The 23,982-nt window shown below is 39.0% G+C and overlaps 1 protein-coding gene across 3 annotated transcripts in view; it reads left to right on the plus strand.

Moving 5' to 3' along the window:
* Positions 1 to 23,982, plus strand: part of LOC134605709 (transient receptor potential cation channel subfamily V member 1-like) — a 93,846-nt gene that overhangs the window by 11,772 nt on the left and 58,092 nt on the right. For all 3 annotated transcript variants that reach the window (XM_063450062.1, XM_063450063.1, XM_063450061.1), the window contains exons 2-3: positions 7,551 to 7,851; positions 23,359 to 23,501. In XM_063450062.1, the coding sequence (XP_063306132.1) occupies positions 7,622 to 7,851; positions 23,359 to 23,501 (373 nt within the window). In that variant the 5' untranslated portion in view covers positions 7,551 to 7,621. The remainder of the gene's footprint in view (positions 1 to 7,550; positions 7,852 to 23,358; positions 23,502 to 23,982) is intronic.

Raw genomic sequence — 23,982 nt, forward strand, 5'->3', positions numbered from 1 at the left:
CATGACATCACTATATATTTTATTCTTTTTATTTTCGGCTGGATTATTGAATTTCAAGTTATACTCCATATATCCTTGAGTGGGGATCATTCCACTTCAAGCATTTCATACCAGAGCTGGATTGTAGCTCTGGAAATTGTGAGTAGTACCTACTTTATATTCTTTATATCCAAGTATATTTACCTACTGCACCATTGGATTTCCGTTTTTCTGCTTCTTTTCCATATGTCCCACTGAAAGTCTGCATCCGTGACGAATCACCGCTGCTCTACAAGAATTTTCCTTACTATTGTGGACTTTATTATTCTGGACTAGTGTTAAGTTATTTGGACCATACTATTTTATTTGTACAAAATATTTATATTAAAGGCACACACTTCCCTTTGTTTTTGCTCTATCTCTAATTATCTGTAGGGGATTGGAAGGTACTCCCTTTTCAGTAGGTGTGCTGCCTGTTCAATATATATACTCCTCAATTTTGTGGCATTTTAGCGCTGATCCTACTTTGACTTTTTTCTAGTTTATATATAGAACGCTCGGTAATTTGGTTACATGAGGATTCAGGTGTTAATTAAAGGAACATTTCAATCATCACTCCAAGCACCATAACCACTTCAGCATTATTGCGTGAGGAGTGCCCCGGCACCCCCTATTGTAATCATTCCTAAAGGTTTGACAACTTACCTGGGGCTGGTCACTTCCTACACTGAGAGTCAGAAGCTTGTGTGCAAAGCTTCCGTTAGCTCTCCTGAATGAACTATGCCGTGCAGGGTCAGCTCATTGTCTTATCCAGTCAGCCAGTCAGGGCCGGCGCGTCCATAAGGCGGCACAGGCGGCCGCCTTTGGGTGCACCGGCTCTGGGGGCGCAAAATTCCAGTGATCGGCAGGAGGGAAGTGCTCCCTCCTGCCTGGTCACCTCCTGGATCCCCGGAGCTGCTGCGCGGCGTGCGGCTGAAGTTGATTAGGAGGCGGTGAGGGAGCTCTGATCTCTCTGACCGGCTCCCTCGCGCGCCTTTTGCTGATGCCGCGGGAGCCGGAATATGACGTCATATTCCGGCTCCCGCGGCATCAGAAAACAGCCTGCGAGGGAGCCGGTCAGAGAGATCAGAGCTCCCTCACCGCCTCCTAATCAACTTCAGCCGCACGCCGCGCAGCAGCCTCACTGGACCACCAATGAGAGACCCACGCCAGCACTCCAGGTAGGGAGGCTGGGTGGGACATTTAAATGTAATTTATTAGTAATTACTTTATTAATTACTGTGTGTGTGCATGTGAGTTTGAGTGTCTGTCAGTGTGTGTGTAAGTGTGTCTATGAGTTTGTGTGTGAGTGTGTATGTCAGTGTGTGTGTCTGTCAGTGTGTGTGTAAGTGTGTCTATGAGTTTGTGTGTGAGTGTGTCTGTCGGTATGTGTGAGTGTGTATGTCAGTGTGTATGTGTGTCTGTGAGTTTGTGTGTGTCTGTCAGTGTGTGTGTGTGAGTGTGTGTGTGTCTGTCAGTGTGTGTGTGTGAGTGTGTGTGTGTCTGTCAGTGTGTGTGTAAGTGTGTCTATGAGTTTGTGTGTGAGTGAGTGTGTCTGTCGGTGTGTGTGTGTGTGTGCGCATGTGAGTATGTGTGTGTGTGTGTTCGAGTATGTGTCTGTGAGTTTGTTTGCGTGTGTGTGTGTGTGTGTGAGTGAGTATGTATTTTTCTGTATGCCTGTCTGTATGTATGTATGTATCTGTATGATGGTATGCCTCTGTATGTATGTATGTGTCTGTATGCCTGTATGTCTTGTACGTATGTTTCTGTATGTCTCTGTATGCATGTATGTAACTAGATGTATGTTTGTCTCTGAATGTCTGTATATATGTCTCTGTATGCATGTATGTAACTGTATGCCTTTATGTCTCTGTATGTACGTATGTGTGTGTCTGTGTGTCTCTGTATGCCTGTATGTCTTTGTATGCATGTTTCTGTATGTATGTATGTGTCTGTATGACGGTATGCCTCTGTATGTATGTATGTGACTGTATGACGGTATGCCGCTGTATGTATGTATGTGTCTGTATGCCTGTCTATATGAATGTGTCTGTATGACGTTATGTCTCTGTATGCATGCATGTATCTGTATGTGTGTATGTCTTTGTATGCCTGTATGTATGTGTCTGCATGCCTGTATGTCTCTGTATGTATGTTTCTTTATGCCTGTATGTCTGTATGTATGTGCCTGAATGTCTTTGTATGTATGTTTCTGTATGCCTGTCTGTATGTATGTGTCTGTATGATGGTATGCATGTATGTCTCTGCTTGTATGTCTCTGACTGTATGTGTCTGTATGTCTCTGTATGATTATTGCTGTCTTTGTATGACAGTGACTTTGACTGTGTGACTGAAAAATTATGCCTGTGTGCCTGTGGCTTGGGAGGAAAGACACACAGGTGAAGATGCATTTTTTTTTTTTTAATGAGGGTTGGGGGCGCCAAAATGCATCTTCGCCTGTGTAACTAAAAATCCTAGCACCGGCCCTGCAGCCAGTGAACTAAACCTTGCACTACCGGCCTTAGAGAGAGCTTCTAAGTCTCATGGCAGAGATGACTGGTGGCATGCGAATCCCCAGTTATGTTGTCAAATTATTCGTTTACAGTTTGATTACTCACATTGGGAGTGCATTGGGATAAACTATTACAAAAAAATGTAGAGGTTATGGTGCTTGGAGTGTTACTTTAGAAAAGCGAGAATGATGGATGCAATGATCAAGCTAATTGGTAAATAGAATGGATTAGTCTCTGGGGTCTCTATCATGAATTTTATCTGTGAGATTTTAATGCTTTAGCTAGTATTTCTTGGTAAAAGATCAATTCTGTTATCTGAAAAGTGCTGTGTTCAATTAAATAAATAAGCTCAATGGGCCAGTTCAGCTAATTGTGATTGGTTTAAAACTTTCTATAATACACCTATCTTAAGCAAAAAAGCAAATATATATTTACAAACCCTTTAAATATATGGAATTATTGCATTTTTGTTTTTATCACTGGATACATGAGATTAGAAACATGGATACAGAGCATCAGAACCGGGACTAGGAAGGATTGAAGAAAATGTCCATTATCTCTGAATCCATAGGCAGAGGCATTTAACGAGCAAATTTGACTATAGATGATAGTCATTTGGTTTGTACAAGGATTATAAATATTTTCTACAAATAATAAAACCATGGGTCTGAATGCACGGAAGCACTTCCGGGTAAGGAATGTGTTTCATCCCCAGCCAGCAGAGGTTAGAAATTAATATCGTAAAAGTAATACAGGAAAAACAGCCAATGCAAACAAAACATAGTTGGTTTTTAAAGTACTATGACATTGTTACCAATAGCAAGAGGTAGATACGGAGCTTGAATGTTAGAAGAAGTCTACATTGTCACAGGCATGGAGTCATGGACAGGGGCAAGATTGTTTCCAGATCAGCAATTTTAATCTAGATTTAGCCATCAAGATTTCAGTTCACTACAATTTGGAGTTTACTGAATAAACCCCATGGAGGAGGGTAATGATGATGATTGAGATAATGATAAAACTATTAATGCATTTCGATTTTTATTCTATTTTTAAAATTCATATTCTGCATTGAAATGCATCATAAAACAGAAAAATATACGATGATTTATTGATATATATACATCTTACAGTGAACTATTATTACCAATAATATGCACAGTAATAACCTGTCCTTGTCTCCTCATGATAAATAATTGAGAATCCCATTCATGAATTCCTTTGTGTCAATAGTCATATTGTGTATCAAGACATATTTAAAGTAACACTCAAATTTCTATAACCATGGCAGCATGCTGTAATAGTTATAGTGTCTGGTATGCCCTGGCATCCCCACCTTCAATGTAAGTAGTCAACCCATTTGCTAAAGGTTTCTTGCTTAGGGTCTACTGGGCACCGCTCGTTGCCTTTTCTCTTCCACTAAGGAGCGCTTGCAGACTCTGCTAAGAGCTTCCTTTAGCTGTCCTGAGATAAGCCATGCTGTGCTGTGTTACATTTACAGTAAACTCTGCCATTAGAAATTACTGACTATGTGGGGACTGTTAAAACATCAAAATATTAAACCCAGTGATCAGGGTGGCACAGTGGTAAGGCCTTAAGAGAGACGTCAGGAACCCAGGAATGTCGCTGTATGGGTTGTGTTCCAGGACAGCATTGATCTGATCCGAACATAAAGACAGGCATCAAACTAACATTGGGTGAGAGGAACTAAATGGAATGGATATAAAATAAACTAACCAATTTACCTCCACTGCTTGGTTTTTATATGTGGCCTGCTAATTATTGTTATTACTGCACAGGATCTCCTACCGTAAGTAAAACAATAAATGTCAAGTCAGTCTTGCTGCAATACTTACCATTATGCACTTATTACCATTTATGAATAACCAACATTTTCTGCAGTGCTGTACTTAACAGAACAGTAAATAATTAAATTACAGATATACTTATAGACAGAACCAGAAAACATTGCTGGCTCTGTAAAGTCCTCTCCATCCCTCCCACTTCAACTCCTTAATGATGAATTCATCTATTCTTAGGAGATATGAATATAAGAATGGCTTGTGAGATTCGGAGAGGTATGTCATGGAGTCGGAATGATGGGGGTAAACAAAACATTGCTTCAAAAAACTTATAAGGCTGACTAAAGTAAGGAAACTACAGGGATGTAATATCTGGGGATTCAGGTGGTTAGTTGGAGCATTCCTAAGTGTTTCCATATATACTATATAGTAAAACATAGTAACTATTACATAGTATATATATACAAGAAATACATGTATGTGAAGCTGTGTGTTAAAAACAAAACTAAACTAAACAAAAGCAGAAAAGACCTACTGCAAGAACTTTCTCTTAAATTACAATCCTAATATTTCTTAGATAAATACACAACTGAATGATGGATAAACACCCAAAAAATGGTAGAATGTCCGTCTAAAGTTAGATGCCAAGATTGGATATGACGACCATAACCACTGTATCACTTGTAAAAAATAACCGCCACCTGAATCCTGTATATATTATTGATTTATTTCAATAAGTTTTTTAAATTTTTATACCGTTTATCCCCTGATAAACGGTATAAAAATTTAAAAAACTTATTGAAATAAATCAATAATATATACAGGATTCAGTGGGAATGAAGATGTACAGAGCACATCAAATGAAATACAATTTAAATGGATGGTTAGACTCTCTTTAAATATAAATGTATCAGCAAGTCAGGTCATTACCTCCTATCATATAAGGTAGGTAGAGTCCATAGGTTGCTGAAATAATAATCTGGGTTTGGATTATAGGTTTAGATAGAATATAAAAAACCTATATGCGAAACCAATATAAGATCACTCAAAGGGTTAAAATACAGTGCAACAGACAGGTACTATTAAAAATTTATTAGTACATAAAAACTGTCCACAAAAAGGCACATATTAGATAGAAATATATAAAAACCACAAAATGAACAGTCCCCCCCCAAAAAAATTAGCAAATAGAAATAGCACCAGTACCAGGTATGACAGACTTCGAGTCCAAAGATGTTAAAATCACTTTCTTGCCGGCCGGACAGAAGTGAATAAGGACTTCCTCGTGCTGAATATCGCTGGATTCTGGCCGCGTGCGTTCCACTGCGGCTCGGGATGCGTTTCAAAAGTGCTTGCTCTCAGGAACCGATGTGTGTCGATAAGAAGATGCCGCCTTACGCGTTTCGTGATCTCCGATCACTTCATCAGAGGATGGTATCTTGGAGTCTTCAATCTGTTTTATACTTGTTCGGTCTGTTCTTGTTAGTGTTGAATTAACCCTTACTATGCTCATATCTAATGATCCAATTTAAAAATCATGTTTGACAGAATTAATAAAATAAGGTGCAATTCATAATTCCTTCTCAAAAAATTTATTCAGACATAGAGTTCATAGTGAAAGGAAAAAAAGAAAACAATATAGTTAAAAACATAATTGAAAACATTATCTTATAAATAAATAAAAATTAATGTATGCATCATTCTAATACATATAAAATTCATACAACAAAACTGTCATATGATAAGTGATAAATAATTCTGTTTTGATTCACAGCGATTAGTTTGTCAAAATAAGCTTAAAAACAGATGAAAGGAATTATACCGGAGTTGTATAGAAAAATAGACATGTCGAAGTACATGTGTGATACAAAACAGTAAATAATAATAGATACTCATTAGTAGATACTAATTGACTGAAGAAAACATGACATATCGACACACATCTTATCGACACACATCGGTTCCTGAGAGCAAGCACTTTTGAAACGCATCCCGAGCCGCAGTGGAACGCACGGGCCAGAATCCAGCGATTTTCAGCACAAGGAAATCCTTATTCACTTCTGTCCGGCCGGCAAGAAAGTGATTTTAACATCTTTGGACTCGAAGTCTGTCATACCTGGTACTGGTGCTATTTCTATTTGCTACTCTTTTTTTGGGAGCTGTTCATTTTGTGTTTTTTATATATTTCTATCTAATATGTGCCTTTTTGTGGACAGTTTTTATGTACTAATACATTTTTAATAGTACCTGTCTGTTGCACTGTATTTTAACCCTTTGAGTGATCTTATATTGATTGTACATATAGGTTTTTTATATTCTATCTAAACCTATAATCCAAACCCAGATTATTATTTCAGCAACCTATGGACTCTACCTACCTTATATGATAGGAGGTAATGACCTGACTTGCTGATACATTTATATTTAAAGAGAGAGTAACCATCCATTTAAATTTTATTTAATTTGATGTGCTCTGTACATCTTCATTCCCACTGAATCCTGTATATATTATTGATTTATTTCAATACGTTTTTTACGCTAAAATTTCTTAGAACTTCCTTTACAAACTGATTTAAAAAATGGAGATTGCCTTGTAATAATAGTTGGAGGGCCAAAAAGTAATTGTCAAATTACTTATGGTGATTTCAGAGCAATTGCTGACTCTGATAAGAACCCATTACATACAAACTAAATTAGAATAGATGATTTACTGTAATTGATTATGTTGTGTCTCTTTGTTTGTAGAAAACTAGAGTTTTAAAGTTTTATGTTGTACAGCTGTCAATTCTTTGCACATTAGTTACCTTTTTTTGTTTACGTGCTGCAGAATAGCATATGCTCATAAGTTTACTTTAAATGAATATTTGTTCATCTTTCGAAGGTAAACATAGACTGGAGACATGATTTAATTTAATTCTCTCTTTGGTATTTTTTTTTAGCTTTATTGCTACATGCATGTAATAGGTTCTTTTTAAAAAAAAATGTCCATGTTCCTTTTTACATTTCTGTAAAAAAAATAATCTACTTCCAACAAACCAACTGTTTAGTTTTTGTTCCTTTGTAATAGCCACATACAAAGTAATCATTTACATATTTGCACGTACGAGTACAGTCTGTCGATCTACACCTGGCTTACAGGTAATATGCAAACTGAGCTCTTGTGTATCTGGCTTTTTCCTTTTCTCTTATACAAACACATATTCTCTTTATGCTCTAGTTATCAGCGGATGTGCACTGTTGCAGGACCTGCTGTCCTTCTAATACATCGAAACACGCTCAACAACAAACATGTCTCATTCTGATTCTGAGGACTCTGACTCCCCAAATAGTAAATTCCGTTTAGAAGCCCATGATAAGGATACACTTGCTGCATTCAGCAAGGGAGACCAGAACAAAGATGGAAGAAAAGATAAGAAGCCCCCAATGGAATCAGCACTCCAAAAAGAAGGCAACGATTTTCCCATAAATATTGGATTCAATATGGATTTCTTGCCCAAAGTTCAAGGCAATGGGAACAAGTAAGTTTGTACACCTTACTTATTTCTGATGCGGTATGCAAATAAAGTGTATTTTCCAGCGTAGTCCCCCTAGGAAGCAATAGCACTGGTTATTGGAATCATTGGTAACATGACAATAACATAATGTAAAGAAAAAGTAATAGCATCATGAAACAAAAATATGTCTTGGTAGTTAGTGGTAAGCATGCTTAATGTAGAACAAAAATAGAGAACACAAATGTCTCTATTATTCCCTAGTATAGAAGGGTGAATAATAATAAGCAGTATTTGTTTATACTACGAGTGTTTTCTCTTTTTCGTGAGTGTTTAACATTTACTTATGATAAATTGATCAATTACCATTTGGGATTGAGTTATGTGATTTAGTTGATAATTCACCATATATGACTCCTTTGTGAACAAACTCCATGATGTTTTCTGATTATGCATCATTCAAAATGTGCTTCCACATAATGCAAAAATACTTATTTAGGTATATTGAGTAAATATTGTTATTATGCTTCACATGGCACCCATAACTTATAATGCAACATTTAGTAAGCAAAAGACACAGAAGATACACAGAACACAGAACCAGATTAAGGTTGCCCAATGCCCTAGGGGTCCCCTCATAGAGCCCTGGACGTTCACTAGTGCACCCCCTCTTTTTTTGTGTATATATATATATATATATATATACACAGATATTAATATATAATTATAAGCTTGGGGTATGTGACTGGATGGATAATTGCAACTAGTTCGAGGTATGATTGGATGATGAATGCGGGTGATTGGATGATAAGTGGGACAGGAATTGTGAGAGCGTGGTGTGAGTGTGGAGTGGAGGCTGATAGTGGGGTTATGTTTGGGTGTTGCTTGTGGTGTTGCATGTTAGTAGGGATGCTACTTATAAAGTTTGATTTTGGGCTGTGTGCGATTGCTTGTGGTGTTGGGTGTGTGAGGGCTGTAGGGTGTTTTTGGGAGGGATAGGGGTTGTAGCGTATGTGTGAGGGCATAGGGGCAGTGGTGTGTGTTTGGGGGCTGGTAGAGACTGTTATGTCTGTGCTGGGGGAGGTGGAACTGTAGTTTATATTGCAGGGACAATGTGGGATGTTATAAGCATTTGCCCCACACTCCAGCTCCCTGGTCAGTAGCTCGGTGTAAAATTCAAGGCACAGTTATAAAAAGTCTAAGATGAGCGCACTCGTAGGATTTACAATTCAAATTGATGATTTTATTGATGCAAATTCATAAAAAATGTTTTAGTCCTGCCTAGACTTTTTTTTCTTGAAAAAAGTCCAGGCAGGACCGAAATGTTGACCATTGTTTTCAAAATCTAATAAACAACACTTCATTCATTGAACAGCCAACCTCCGCTTCAATCATGCGGTGAGGTCGTGGAGGCACCGGTCAGAGTCACTGTTTACTCCTCCGCCCCTGCTGGTCCTCCCCAGCGGCGCGGCGGCGACATGCGGCTCAGGCTGGTGGCGGAAGGCTGTAGGCCCACATCTTGAAAAAAGTCCAGGCAGGACCGAAATGTTGACCATTGTTTTCAAAATCTAATAAACAACACTTCATTCATTGAACAGCCAACCTCCGCTTCAATCATGCGGTGAGGTCGTGGAGGCACCGGTCAGAGTCACTGTTTACTCCTCTGCCCCCGCTGGTCCTCCCCAGCGGCGCGGCGGCGACATGCGGCTCAGGCTGGTGGCGGAAGGCTGTAGGCCCACATCTTCGCCTCTTCTGTGGCCCACTGGTTCCTCCAGGAGCCAGTTGCGGATCCGTGTGTGCGGCAATGTTGACCATTGTTTTCAAAATCTAATAAACAACACTTCATTCATTGAACAGCCAACCTCCGCTTGTTCCTCTCTTCTTATACCACTTTCCCTCACTTTATTCCTCTTTTCTCAAAACCTACTTCCCTCACTTTATTTCTCTTTTCTCATACCCACCAATTGCTCTCTTGCGTCTCTTTCCTCTCCACTCCTCCTCTTTTTCAGCACCCCCTCAAAGCACAAATCTGAATGCTCCCCAACAGCATTAGGGTTGCTGAATTACGGCAAGCAGCCAGAGGTACAGAAGGTCATACAGGGTTATGATGGTGACATCAGGGCCGGTGCAAGGATTTTTGCCGCCCCCCCCCCCATGTGACATCACAATGCCCCACCCATATGATCTGCCATGTTAACTAACGCCAGTGCTGCAGTGCCGCCATGTTTACATTAAAAGGCCTGCAGGGACAGGCTATAGACACCAGAACCACTACATTAAGCTGCAGTGGTTCTGGGGACTATAGTGTTTCTTTAATGTGAGGTAATGTGAGGTAATGTGAGATTAGTGCCACAAATAATATACTAGATTGCCTACTTACAACCAGATGAGGATGATGATGGGCTCTAGCTGCAGTCTGGCTCCACTGGTCTGGTGTAGAACAGGCTCTCTGGAGGCTGTTTGTAACTGTGGTCACAAAAATCAATGTTCTGGGAGAACTGGAAGCAGCTCAAGGTCTGGGTCCCAGGGTCCACCTTCATGTTCCACCAATTAGTTTGTTCACAGGGGGTGGAGTGTGTAGGGGATGTCCTGATATGTGTGTAAGGAATGCATTGTGTGAATCTGTGTTTGTATGTGTAAGGGCTGAGAGGTGTGTTTCTGTGTATGTACGGGATGAAGTGTGTGAGTCTGTAAGGGGTGCATTGAGTGTGTGTAAGGGGTGCATTGTGTGTAAGGGTTGCATTGCTTGTGTGTGTAATGCATTGTGTGTGTAATACATTGTGTGTTTTTCTGTGTGCAAGGGGTGCATTGTCTTTGTGTGTAAGGGGTACATTGTGTGTGATTGTGTGTGTGTGTGTGATGGATGTCAATCTCTCCCCCCTCCCTTTTCACTCTCTTCTCCCCCACCTTGTCCCTCTCTTCTTCCCCTGTTGTCACTCTCATTCCCCCTCCCTCCCCCGTCAATTTCTTTCCCCCCCCTCCCTGTCAATTTCTTTCTCTCCCCCTGTCAATTTCTCTCTCTCTCCCCCGTCAATTCCCCCCTGTCAATTCCCCCCTCCCTGTCAATTTCTTTCTCCCCCTGTCAATTTCTTTCCCCCCCGTCAATTTCTTTCTCCCCCGTCAATTTCTTTCTCCCCCCCCTGTCAATTTCTTTCTCCCCCCTGTCAATTTCTTTATCTCCCCCTGGTAATTTCTTTCTCCGCCCCCTCCCTGTCAATTTCTTTCTCCCCCCCTGTCAATTTCTTCCCCCCCACCCTGTAATTTCCCCCTGTCAATTTCTTTCCTCCCCACCCTGTAATTTCCCCCCTGTCAATTTTTCCCCCCACCCTGTCAATTTCTCCCCCCACCCTCTCATCCCCCCTGTCAATTTATTTTCCCCCCACCCTGTAATTTCCTCCCCCTGTCAATTTCTCCTACCCACCCTGTTAATTTATTTCAATTTACGCACTCAGTGTGCATTTCCTGTTAGTCCGGCCGGGTACAGGAGACAGATGCTCCCTGTACCCGCGGACCATACAGGGCTCGGCCACGCTACAGTGAGGGAGTGACAGGAGGGAGCGCTGAGCGCTTCCCTCCTGTCAGCCCCTCTCCTCATGCTGCGCCCGGGCGGTGCGCCCTCATGGACGCACCATCCCGGGCAAAGCTGCAGCCGCTTGAGGCTCTCTACAGAGCGCTCGGGCGGCTGCAGCATGAGGGGGGCCGGCGCTCCTGGCGGCGCCCCTTCCCAAGGGGCGACCTAGGCGGCTGCCTAGTCCGCCTAACGGGTAGCGCCTGCCCTGGGTGACATCATCATCATGCACTCTTCTGTAATTCCTCCGGCTGTCTAACAGGAAGAGATGACCTGCCACTGCAAGAAGGGGAAAGAAACATAGCTTCAGAGGTCTAGGGTGGCACACAGGGCAGATATTTTTCTTTGGTATCCTTCTTGAATTCAAAACTTTAAAGGGACACCACAAACACCAGACCTGCTATAGCTTACTGTAATGGATATGGTGCTAGGAGGCTATAGGTGCACACCATCCAATTTTTGCCAACAGGTTACTCAGCATCCAAACCCCATTGATTGGACAGAAAGTGGAAATTTCCATCCAAAATGTTTCTTTAAACATATCTGCTCGAATGAGCTTGCATTCTAGAGGGAGTTGGGTTAAGTGGAACAAGAGGTAAGGGTATGATATATTTGATGTATGGGAAACTTAGCTTACTAGAATACTTAACAATGAAAGGTTAGTTTTTTTGATTATACAGTTGCAGCAGAGGGAGCAAGGTGAGTTACCAAGGTGCAGGAAGGGAAAGCTATTTCATTGTTTATGATTTTTATAAAGTAAGTGTTTAATGAAGTCTTTTGAAGGATCTGAGTCTGGGTAAGAGTCTAACAGAGCAGGGAAGTGAGTTCAATTAGAATGGCTCTGCCTTAGAGAAGTTTTGAAGGTGCAAGTACGAACAGAGGATAGATGCAGATCTTTAGCAGAGTGTAGAGGCCTGGACAGGATATACTTGTGTATTAGTAAGGATAAGTAGGTAGGAGCAGCATTGTGCAGCGATTTGTAAGCAAGCACCAGAATTTGAAATTGAGCCCTATATCTTAGGGGAAGCCAGTGTAAGGACTGAAAGAGTGGTGAGGCATGGGAGGTGCGGGGAGACTGGAAGATGAGCCTCGCCGTTGCATTCATTATGGACTGTAACGGGGTCAGCTGGAAACACGTAAGACCACTGAGAAGCAGATTTCATAAGTCAAGGTGAGAGAGGATAGTGATATGGACCAGCACCGTAGATGCATCCGCATGAAGGCAAATACAAGCTATATTTTTGAGATGGAAGGGGCAGGATTTGGCAAGTGACTAGACATCAGGGGTGAAAGAGAGGTTGGAGTCAAAGAGAACACCTAGGCAACAAGCCTGCGAGGTAGAGCTGATGGTAGTGCCATTGGCTTGGAGAAAGAAAGACACAGGAGGAGCAACACTCTCATCTCTTCCATCTGTGTCTCCTTCACCCGTTAGTCTCCCACTTGTGTCTTCAGCCTCATCTATCATAATTTTTGTCTCTTCTGCTCATTAATCCTCAATTGTGTGACCCCATCATATGATTTTCTCCTCCATATATGCCCCTTTCCTTTAAGTTTGCTCTCCATTCCAAAACAACTTATATGTCTGCTCTCCCATGTGTCTTTATACTTTCCAAACCCCTCTTATCTTTTTTAAATTCACTTTAAAAATGTTGACATTTAAATGTTAAAAATCACAAAAATTGCAGTGATGTCTAATTTAGTGACCTTTGAATATAATTAAAACATACATATTTAAGATTTATTTTGGCATTAATAATGTTAGGAGTCATTACAGTGCACTGCTATACATGGCCCTGAGTTAAGCAGTGTAACCCATGCAATAGTTTAAGCAGTATGTAGGATTTGGAGAGTTGGGGCGAGGTTAGGATTAGGAATTTTGGCTTTTTAGAGTTGGAGGTTTAGGGTTAAGGGGGATTGGGTTTTGAGGGTATCCATCTCCGAGAATTTTTTGGATGAGAATAAAAATGTTTTAATTGTTACAACAGTGTCACTATGTTGTTATAAGCTTTGCAACATAACTATGTCAGTGAAATGTCATTGTCATATTTAAAACTTTTTCACAGTTTGACATTTTATATATATATAAGATATATATATACTGGGTCAATAGAGTTAAAAAATATATAATATTTCCAGTTACTAACAGGGCTGTTTGTACAAAGGGCTCCTTAGACATGAAGAAAGGAGATATCACATAACGCCACATAAGGTTAACATCGAAAATTATTCTGTTTATGTGAAATTCTGGTGTAAATTTTCTACCAGTGAGAGGTATTGTGCCCTTTCTGAAAGGCTGTCTGAGCACTCAGCAGACAATGTCATGTCTAGAACAGGATGTAGACAGGGGAACGTGGATAGAAATTATTAGTGGCATATGACACATTGTAGATAAAAATAATATGAATATTCTGCATATTATATTTTGTGTGTTCTTAGTTATGATAGCAAAGGTGCCCTATCTCTGACATGGACTCTATCAATATGCATAGCTGTCTGTAGAATAAAAACAAGTACTGGACTATCTTTACCTACATGCGAATGTAAAAAAATCTTACTTTGAATCCCAGAAGTAAGTTCAAGTAACATTCACAACTACGTCACTGGCTTTAAAGGCCTTTGTTACCATGACTGTGAAAACAACTGTGATTTATCTTGTGAACCAACTTCACAATTTCCTAGGTCTCATACCAGCCTTTTCTTATCCTGCAGTTTTCCATCGATATAATATGTTTTCCATTGCTCCCTCCCCCTCCCACCACACCTCCTAGTTTTGCATTTAACATCCCATTCAGTTCTTACTAAATCCATGGTAACTAGAGGGACCTATAAGCAATGTTATGATTCCATTGCCAAAAGTTTGACACCTCTCTCACATAGTGCTTACTTGTTTAGCCTGTTGGACATGCACAGTCCTTAAGAATGGTTTCTGTTTTTACATATACAAAATTAAGATAGAAATCCATTTTACATTAGTTACTAGAACACTGTTCAGCTACTGGATTCAGATGAGCCAAACACTAATCTTCCTATGGATTAAAAATAGTTTTATCTGTTTGGCTAGCAATCAAAGTACTGATGCAGTCTTGTGATCTATTTTTCTACAGTGAATATACAATGCCAAATTCATCTGCAGAAGATACATTTTAATGCTTTATTCAGTCATATTTTTCCAAAACATGTATTTTAATGCATCAATAAAGAGCATATACCTCATATACTTATTTAAACCTAAACTGTGTAACTTGATTGATACATTCTTTATCCATATGTAACGAAGAAATATAAAAAAAAAAATAAGATTCAGCTATATGTCCTTGTTTTACCCCTATGTCTAGAAAATTGTATAAATTTTTTTCAGCTATCAGTCATAAAGCATATTACTGTTTAAAAGTTAAATATTTTCAAAGTCTGATATGATGGTCTTAAGATTGCTCCATAAAAACAGGTATTTTTAACAGACATTTTTGGCACTTCTAATGTGGATATTTGACTGACATTCTATGTCAAATTTAGTAGTAATATTTTGAGTATTTGTTTTCATACATACATACATACATACATACACAAATACCTGCATACACAAAATTCCTGAATGTTTTAAATATATGTAGGAGGCATCTCAATCTCTAGCCCCACCGTGTTGTATGCTGTAGTTAACTACAACTCCCATGATTCTCTTGCCACCTATTGCATCCAAAGAACAACCGAGAGGCTAGAGTTTTAGATACCTTTCAATAGTGTACATTTTCAAACATTTGTAAAACACACCAATATCATACCTCCTAAGTGTCCCTATTTAGGATGGTTGGTCCTCTTTTAGGACTCAAATCCATCTGTCCCGCTTTTTTAGGAGCTCCATATTGTTTGTGTGTATAACAGATCTCTATAGCAACAATACTCACAGTAATGTGTTTTTACAGTACAAAAAATAAGCTTAGAAATCAGTTAGTGTAAATTAGATACATTGCTCTAATGGCATTTTAGTTGCATGAATTGTTACTAGTAAGTCACCTAAAATTTCTAATAACAACCCTGCCCCTGGCCATGCGCCCAATCACAACCCTGAGATTAAAGTGTCCCTCTTTGTCCATTTGAAATGTTGGGAGGTATGCAATATATGTCCAGCTGAACCCCACCCCTTAAATTAACACTCCAAACGCATTAACCACTACAGTCTGCTCAGGAGCATCTGACTCTCTAGGGAGGGGGGTGGACCCCAGTAGACCCCCAACGAGAAGTCAAACCTTTCTAAAACGGTGTGACTAATAACAATGGGGGACACCAATTCATTCTTGGCACTATAACCACTTCAGCATGCTGTATTGGTTATGGTACTTGGAGAGTTCTTATAAAAAAGAAATGCCTTCAATTCATAGTTTCATGGGTTTTTGTCACATTGCTTGAGTAAGCATACCTTTTAGTTTCAGAACTTGAAATTTTGACATATTACTGACATATTGTCTGGTGATTGCTTGTAAGGATGCATTTTTGCTAGCTGAGCATGTATCCGTTTATGTATTCAGTTACAGCACGTGCACCCAGCATTGCCCACTCATTTTTTTCATACTTTTTTGAAGATACAAATTTAAAAAAATCCCAATGCTCTCATATTTTAATGTACTCAGCTATAAGAAACTGGAATAGCGTGGTTTTTATGAAGTATCTAGGTTTTGGGGATTTTCTCTGTAGTAGCGCTATTTAAGAGCTGCAAAGAAATATGTGGGCGGTTGTTCACTTATTTGTGTATAATAGTATATATAATGAAACATTGTCTGTTATTAATAAATAAATAGAAGCAATAAATATAGTTTTTGAGGGTTTACAAAAGGAGAACTATGGACACAGCAATACAATAGTACAATTGTAAGTAAGGGGTTAAACTCATTTCCAAGTTATTATCTCCATTAAGCATCTGTCTGAAAAAAATGAACTCTAACTCAGCTGTGAGAAAAAAGCCTGTAGTTTACTCTTGGGGATGTGGCAGCAAATAGCTTTCAGGATGTAAATATTAAAGTGTTGAATGTCCTAAGCCGGGTACATCTCTGCTATGAACTGAGAGGCAGTCATCTAAATAGCAATTTGTTTTTATTTTGTAACAAAATGAGACAAAAGAGGAAAATGCACTCGACTTTCAAACATAATTATTAATGCTCATACCAGTGCTGTTATAGCAATTATTATTATTTATTTTTTTTAAAACAACATAGAGTGCATTTCTAAACACAAATGTATTTAGTATTTAGTAAGAGATTGGCTTCATTTTATTTTCAGTGTGTTTGTCTTGTATAATAGAGAATACAGAAAATAAACTTAAATAAAAAAAGTATAAAATCTGCAGAAACATCTTTCAATAAAACTATTTTTTTTTAAAAACAAAACACATGAACATGATAACAATACGCAGAACTGTGTGTTTTATTTGATTCATGACATGAAATAAAAACATGCATTTGTAATATTAGAGTAGTTTCCTAACTATTTAAAGGAACACTAAGTGTCAGGAATACAAATGTGTATTCCTGACACTATAGTTTTTAAAACATCGTTTAGATTCCTAGCCCCTCTTGCCTCTCTTTAACAAGGTATTTTACTAACCTTTTTTCCAGTGCTTCATCCCTCTCTGCCTCCTTGGCTGAGATCATAAAAACTTGACAATCTCAGCCAATCCAGTGCTTTCCCATAGTAAAGCATTAGAAGGCCATTGCGCATGCGCAGCAAAATGCAGTGCTGCGCCAACTAGCATCTCCTCATAGGGATGCATTGAATCAATGCATTTCTATAGGGAACGTTCAGCACCTCCATGCAGAGCATGGAGATGCTGAACACGCATCACTGACTCAGGAAACACCTCTAGTAGCTGTCCGAGTGACTGCCATTAGAGGTGTTAATAGCAAATAATGTCAGCTTATCAGCAATTATAATTTCAGCCAATCCAGGTCTTACCCATAAAGAAGTATTGGGGGTTACTGCACAATTGACTTGCTGCTGCAATCAACATATCCTCATAGAGATGCATTCGCTCAGCTATGGTGAGTGTTTGGTGTCTTCATGCACTGAATGAAGATGCTGAACTTTGGTCCTGCAAAGATCTTAGGACACAATGTAAACACTGCAGTTTCTCAGAAAAGGCAGTGTCCGCATTGCCAAGGCTGCAGGGACAGTCTTTTTATACCAAATCTTCTAGAATAAGCATTAGTGGTTTGCCCCTTGTTAATATGTTTCACTCACAAAATTGAAGTGGTTTTCAGGCACATCAGATAAGTGGATCTTCACAACTTTCTCACAGTTAGAATGATGAGTGTATCATGAAAAAGATAAAAAATTGGCATAGTATAGCACTGTATTAAAGTATGAATTAGCTTTTAATGTTTGCACTTACAATGTAAAAGGTATAAAAAGGCCCATCAGTACAAATCTGTTTGTCCCATCGCTGTGGAGTATGGTAACCTTCAAAGAAATATCCAGCAGGAGAAAACCGGTACACAATAAAATAAAATAAATAAAATACAGTAACAAATAAACAGCTCACTCTACGCGTTTCGTCTGTCTTCCAGACTTCCTCAGGAGTGATGAGATGCTTCAAACCTTCTGTGGACACCATCTTCTTTTTATAGGACTTCCCGCCGGTTTTTCGGTCCAATTTCCTCTATCAGCTGATTCCGATCAGCTGTGTTTTGAAAGTCCGTTTCCACTCTCCATATATGGAGTTCCGGAAAACGTCAGTGGAACGCATATGCGTTCCACCAACCCGGAAGTGTCCTCATTCTTATCGGCCATGCGGAAGTCCCATATACCACTGGAACGCAAATGCGTTCCACTTCATTCACCACGGATCTCACAGGAACCACAAAGTCCCCGGAGTGAAAAGCATGTATGGAACAAATAAAATAAAGTAAAATCAGAAATATTTCATCAATAGCTTTATCTCTATACATTCATATATACTCTAAACAGTATCATTCATAAGCCAAATCCCAATGCACATAAAAGATCGAAATTGAGCACAGAATACAGGGTATAAACCCATATAGTGTGTCTATACACCATCCCTATTGCACAGTGGTATCCCACATATATCATAATACATAATTAATATTAAGTTAGTGGCTATTATTTCCTTTAAATGTGGGCAAAAACTAACAGAGAAAATAACAGAACAAGTAATAAAGAGGTGGCAAGAGTTAACAGGGAAAAGTGTATAAGAATAAGAGAAGGTGAGCAAAGGGAAGGATTCTGGATCACTCAGAACTAAAATTAAAATTAAAATTAAAATTAAAAATTAAAAAAAAAAATATATATATATATTAATAATAAAAAATATATTAAAATATACATGAAAGCAGAATAAAAAACAACAAAAATAAATAAAAAAACAATGGAAGAAAAATAAAATAAAAATTATTATAAAAAACAAATTAAATCAAAATCCACATTCAAACCGAATGGTTGAAGGGTTTTTAGTCTATGGATCCAGAATCCCTCCCTTTGTCTAAGTTTGGTGGTAATATCCCCTCCTCTTGCATCTAGATGAACCTGCTCAATGATTGTCCATGATAAATTACACATTTTAAATTTTGGGCATGAGTTGCAGTGCGTGGGGACTGAATGGTTCTGAATGCCTTTTCTTATATTATTTAGATGTTCTAAGAAGTGCACCTTCGCTTTCCGTCCTGTTCTACCCACATATTGGGCCCCGCATCCACACATAAGTAGATATACTACGTTGGTGGATAGGCATGTGGCGCATCCTTTGATTTTAAATTCCTCTCCAGTTGTTGTACTTTTAAAACCTTGTATATGACTTGGCATCAGTCTGCATGCCTTGCATTTTCCACAGGTGTAAAATCCCTTTCTGCTATTTTTCACCCCACTTTTGTTTGGTGGTTGGAATAAACTAGGCGCAAGATAGGTTGATAGATTTCTCCCCTTTCTATATATAATCTATAATGCCCAAGATTATATATAGAAAGGGGAGAAATCTATCAACCTATCTTGCGCCTAGTTTATTCCAACCACCAAACAAAAGTGGGGTGAAAAATAGCAGAAAGGGATTTTACACCTGTGGAAAATGCAAGGCATGCAGACTGATGCCAAGTCATATACAAGGTTTTAAAAGTACAACAACTGGAGAGGAATTTAAAATCAAAGGATGCGCCACATGCCTATCCACCAACGTAGTATATCTACTTATGTGTGGATGCGGGGCCCAATATGTGGGTAGAACAGGACGGAAAGCGAAGGTGCGCTTCTTAGAACATTTAAATAATATAAGAAAAGGCATTCAGAACCATTCAGTCCCCACACACTGCAACTCATGCCCAAAATTTAAAATGTGTAATTTATCATGGACAATCATTGAGCAGGTTCATCTAGATGCAAGAGGAGGGGATATTACCACCAAACTTAGACAAAGGGAGGGATTCTGGATCCATATACTAAAAACCCTTCAACCATTCGGTTTGAATGTGGATTTTGATTTAATTTGTTTTTTATAATAATTTTTATTTTATTTTTCGTCCATTGTTTTTTATTTATTTTTGTTGTTTTTTATTCTGTTTTCATGTATATTTTTTAATATATTTTTTATTATTAATATATATTTTTTATTTTTTATTTTTTATTTTAATTTAAATTTTAATTTTAGTTCTGAGTGATCCAGAATCCTTCCCTTTGCTCACCTTCTCTTATTCTTATACACTTTTCCCTGTTAACTCTTGCCACCTCTTTATTACTTGTTCTGTTATTTTCTCTGTTAGTTTTTGCCCACATTTAAAGGAAATAATAGCCACTAACTTAATATTAATTATGTATTATGATATATGTGGGATACCACTGTGCAATAGGGATGGTGTATAGACACACTATATGGGTTTATACCATGTGTCGTCAACCTGGTCCCTACCGCCCACTAGTGGGCGTTTCAGGATTCCAGGTGGGCGGTAGGGATTTTCAATTTTTTTTTTTTATAAATTGGTCAGGCGGGCGGGCGCGAGCCGGCGGTACCACTGTGACTGGGTACCGCCATCACCACTTGCGGCCCCGGCGGCAAACCGCCAGGGCCGCATATGGAGGGGTCCATCGGGTGGCCCATGCTGTCAGGGCCACCCGATGGATGTGGATTGTGAGGGGGCCCGGTCAGCGCTGGGCGCTTTAACAGCGCGACCGGGCCCCCTGTGATGACATCAAATCTGCTGGGAGGAAGTGATTCCCCGGTCACTCCTCCCAGCATACAGAGAGCCACGCGGGAGGAAGGAGGAGGAGGGAGTCAGAGTGGGAACTCTGACTCCCATGCACCTGAGCCACCACTGGACCCCAGGGAAAGTCACCCTCCTGCACCTTAAAGGTAGGAAAAAGGAGGGTGACTTAAATATAATGTGTGTTTGTTTGTGTATGTGTCTTTGTATGTATGTCTTGTGTGTGTCTGTATGTATGTCTTGTGTGTGTCTTATGTAAGTGTCTTGTGTGTGTATGTCTGTATACATGTGTCTTTTCTTTGTATGTATGTCTTGTGTGTGTATTATGTGTGTGTGTGTATGTCTGTATATATGTGTGTCTTGTCTTTGTATGTATGTCTTGTGTGTATGTCTGTATACATGTGTCTTGTGTTTGTATGTATGTCTTGTATGTGTCTTGTGTGTATGTCTGTATACATGTGTCTTGTGTGTGTGTCTGTATGTGTGTCTTATGTATGTGTCTTGTGTGTGTGTGTATGTCTGTATATATGTGTGTCTTGTCTTTGTATGTATGTCCTGTGTGTGTCTTATGTATGTGTCTTGTGTGTGTGTATGTCTGTATACATGTGTCTTGTCTTTGTATGTATGTCTTGTTTGTGTCTGTGTGTATGTCTGTATATATGTGTGTCTTGTCTTTGTATGTATGTTGTGTGTGTGTCTTTGTATGCATGTCTTGTGTGTGTGTGTTTGTATGTATGTTTTGTGTGTGTGTGTGTGTCTTTGTATGTATGTCTTGTGTGTGTGTCTTTGTATGTATGTCTTGTGTGTGTGTGTCTTTGTATGTATGTCGTGTGTGTGTGTCTTTGTATGTATGTATTGTGTGTGTCTTTGTATGTATGTATTGTGTGTGTGTGTGTCTTTTTATGTATGTCTTTGTGTGTGTCTTTGTATTATGTCTTTGTATGTGCCGTGTGTGTGTGTGTGTCTGTCTGTATATATGTGTGTATGTATGTGTCGTGTGTGTGTCTGTCTGTATATATGTGTGTATGTATGTGTGTCTGTTTCTTGTGTCTATCTGTATGTGTATGTGTCTTTGTATGTATGTCTTTGTGTGTGTGCCTGTCTGTCTGTATGTCTGTATGTGTGTCTGTATGTCTGTATGTATGTGTGCCAGTCTGTTATAGTGGGATACCTAGCTCAGCCTTCCTACTGGGCATTGCTATAAGGAAGGTTAAAAAAAGGGGGAAAAGAGGTGGGGAGGGGAATTGAGGAGGGAGAAGAGGGGAGCTGACGCACAGATGAGAAATCATATTATGCGCAAACAGAGAAGTCGTCTGAATATCACCGAAAGAGGAGACCTTCGTTTGTTCCTTACAACCTCAAGGATCTCATTAATCACTAGTAAAGGTAATTTCAATTTACTTTATTGTTTTCTCATTAAACTTTTTATGAAGTTAAAAACATTATAAACATGCATTAATTGCAAATAAAAAGATAAATGTACGTACATTTATTTTTTTTAAAACACCCTCCTTTCGAAAAAAATATTCCGCACTTGCGCGAAAACTGGTGGGCGGTAAGGAAATTTTTTCAACCAAAAAGATGCATTAGTGGGCGGTAGTTAGAAAAAGGTTGACTACCACTGGTTTATACCCTGTATTCTGTGCTCTATTTTGATCTTTTATGTGCACTGGGATTTGGCTTATGAATGATACTGTTTAGAGTATATATGAATGTATAGAGATAAAGCTATTGATGAAATATTTCTGATTTTACTTTATTTTATTTGTTCCATACATGCTTTTCACTCCGGGGACTTTGTGGTTCCTGTGAGATCCGTGGTGAATGAAGTGGAACGCATTTGCGTTCCAGTTGTATATGGGACTTCCTCATGGCCGATAAGAATGAGGACACTTCCGGGTTGGTGGAACGCATATGCGTTCCACTGACGTTTTCCGGAACTCCATATATGGAGAGTGGAAACGGACTTTCAAAACACAGCTGATCGGAATCAGCTGATAGAGGAAATTGGACCGAAAAAACGGCGGGAAGTCCTATAAAAAGAAGATGGTGTCCACAGAAGGTTTGAAGCATCTCATCACTCCTGAGGAAGTCTGGAAGACAGACGAAACGCGTAGAGTGAGCTGTTTATTTGTTACTGTATTTTATTTATTTTATTTTATTGTGTACCTGTTTTCTCCTGCTGGATATTTCTTTGAGGGTTACCATACTCCACAGCGATGGGACAAACAGATTTGTACTGATGGGCCTTTTTATACCTTTTACATTGTAAGTGCAAACATTAAAAGCTAATTCATACTTTAATACAGTGCTATACTATGCCAATTTTTATCTTTTTCATGATACACTCATCATCCTAACTGTGAGAAAGTCGTGAAGATCCACTTATCTGATGTGCCTGAAAACCACTTCAATTTTGTGAGTGAAACATATTAACAAGGGGCAATTTATGTTTTGACGTTAATCCCCTATGAGCGCATTTTCTTTTGTTTTATAGGCTTAGGTATATCCTATTTTGTCTAAAGTTGTATTGAGGATTGAGAGGAATCCTTTTGCTATACCTACACCTAACAAAAAGGGAGTAATTACTTTATTTACTTTATGTACTGCACCTGGGTGGTCTAAAACCTGTATTTTTGTATTGGTTCTGATGCTTAGCTTTAACTATTTAGTAAGAAAAGGGAAGAATCTTCAATTGGTTAAAAAGTAACTAGAAATCTTTTCATGAACATTATTAATCAACACATCTATGTGGAATTTCCTTTTACCTAGAACTATAGAAATCGATCCTTCAGATGTCTACACAAGAGACAGAATTTTCGATGCTGTGGCAAATGGGGATGCAGATGACTTGGCTGGATTGCAGACATATCTTCAAAAAACAATGAAGCTCCTAACTAACACAGAATTTAAAGGTATGTGCGCAGAAGAATATGTCCGTGCTTATTTTATTTCAACAGAACAGGACACTTTAATAATCCAGGTCATTGTTGCCTACATGGAAGCCTGTGGGTTGATTGCAGTGTTTAAGATTCTAAATTCTGTTTCACAAATGTGTACATTCCTCTACATGTTGCTAAAGGTTAAAATTTCAGCCTAAGATTTTAAATATTTGTAGTAAAACAACATGGAGAAGAGTGGTGACAATAAATAATATCTCTGCCCTCATCTTGCTACAACTGGTGCCCATCAACCTACATATTTCCTGTTCCCCTTAAAGGTATACTCTCAGCACCAAAACAACTTTAGCTTAATGAAGCCCTTGCAGTACCACTGCGAGGATTCTCTGCCATTTAGGAGCTAAATAACTTTATGTTTGTGCAGCTCTGTCACAATTTAGACTGTGTCCCAGTTGTAAATATATTTTCATTAGCTATGTCCTCTTACTGCTTTTTA

This window comes from Pelobates fuscus, chromosome 1 (genome assembly GCF_036172605.1).
Source record: "Pelobates fuscus isolate aPelFus1 chromosome 1, aPelFus1.pri, whole genome shotgun sequence".
NCBI lineage: Eukaryota > Metazoa > Chordata > Amphibia > Anura > Pelobatidae > Pelobates > Pelobates fuscus.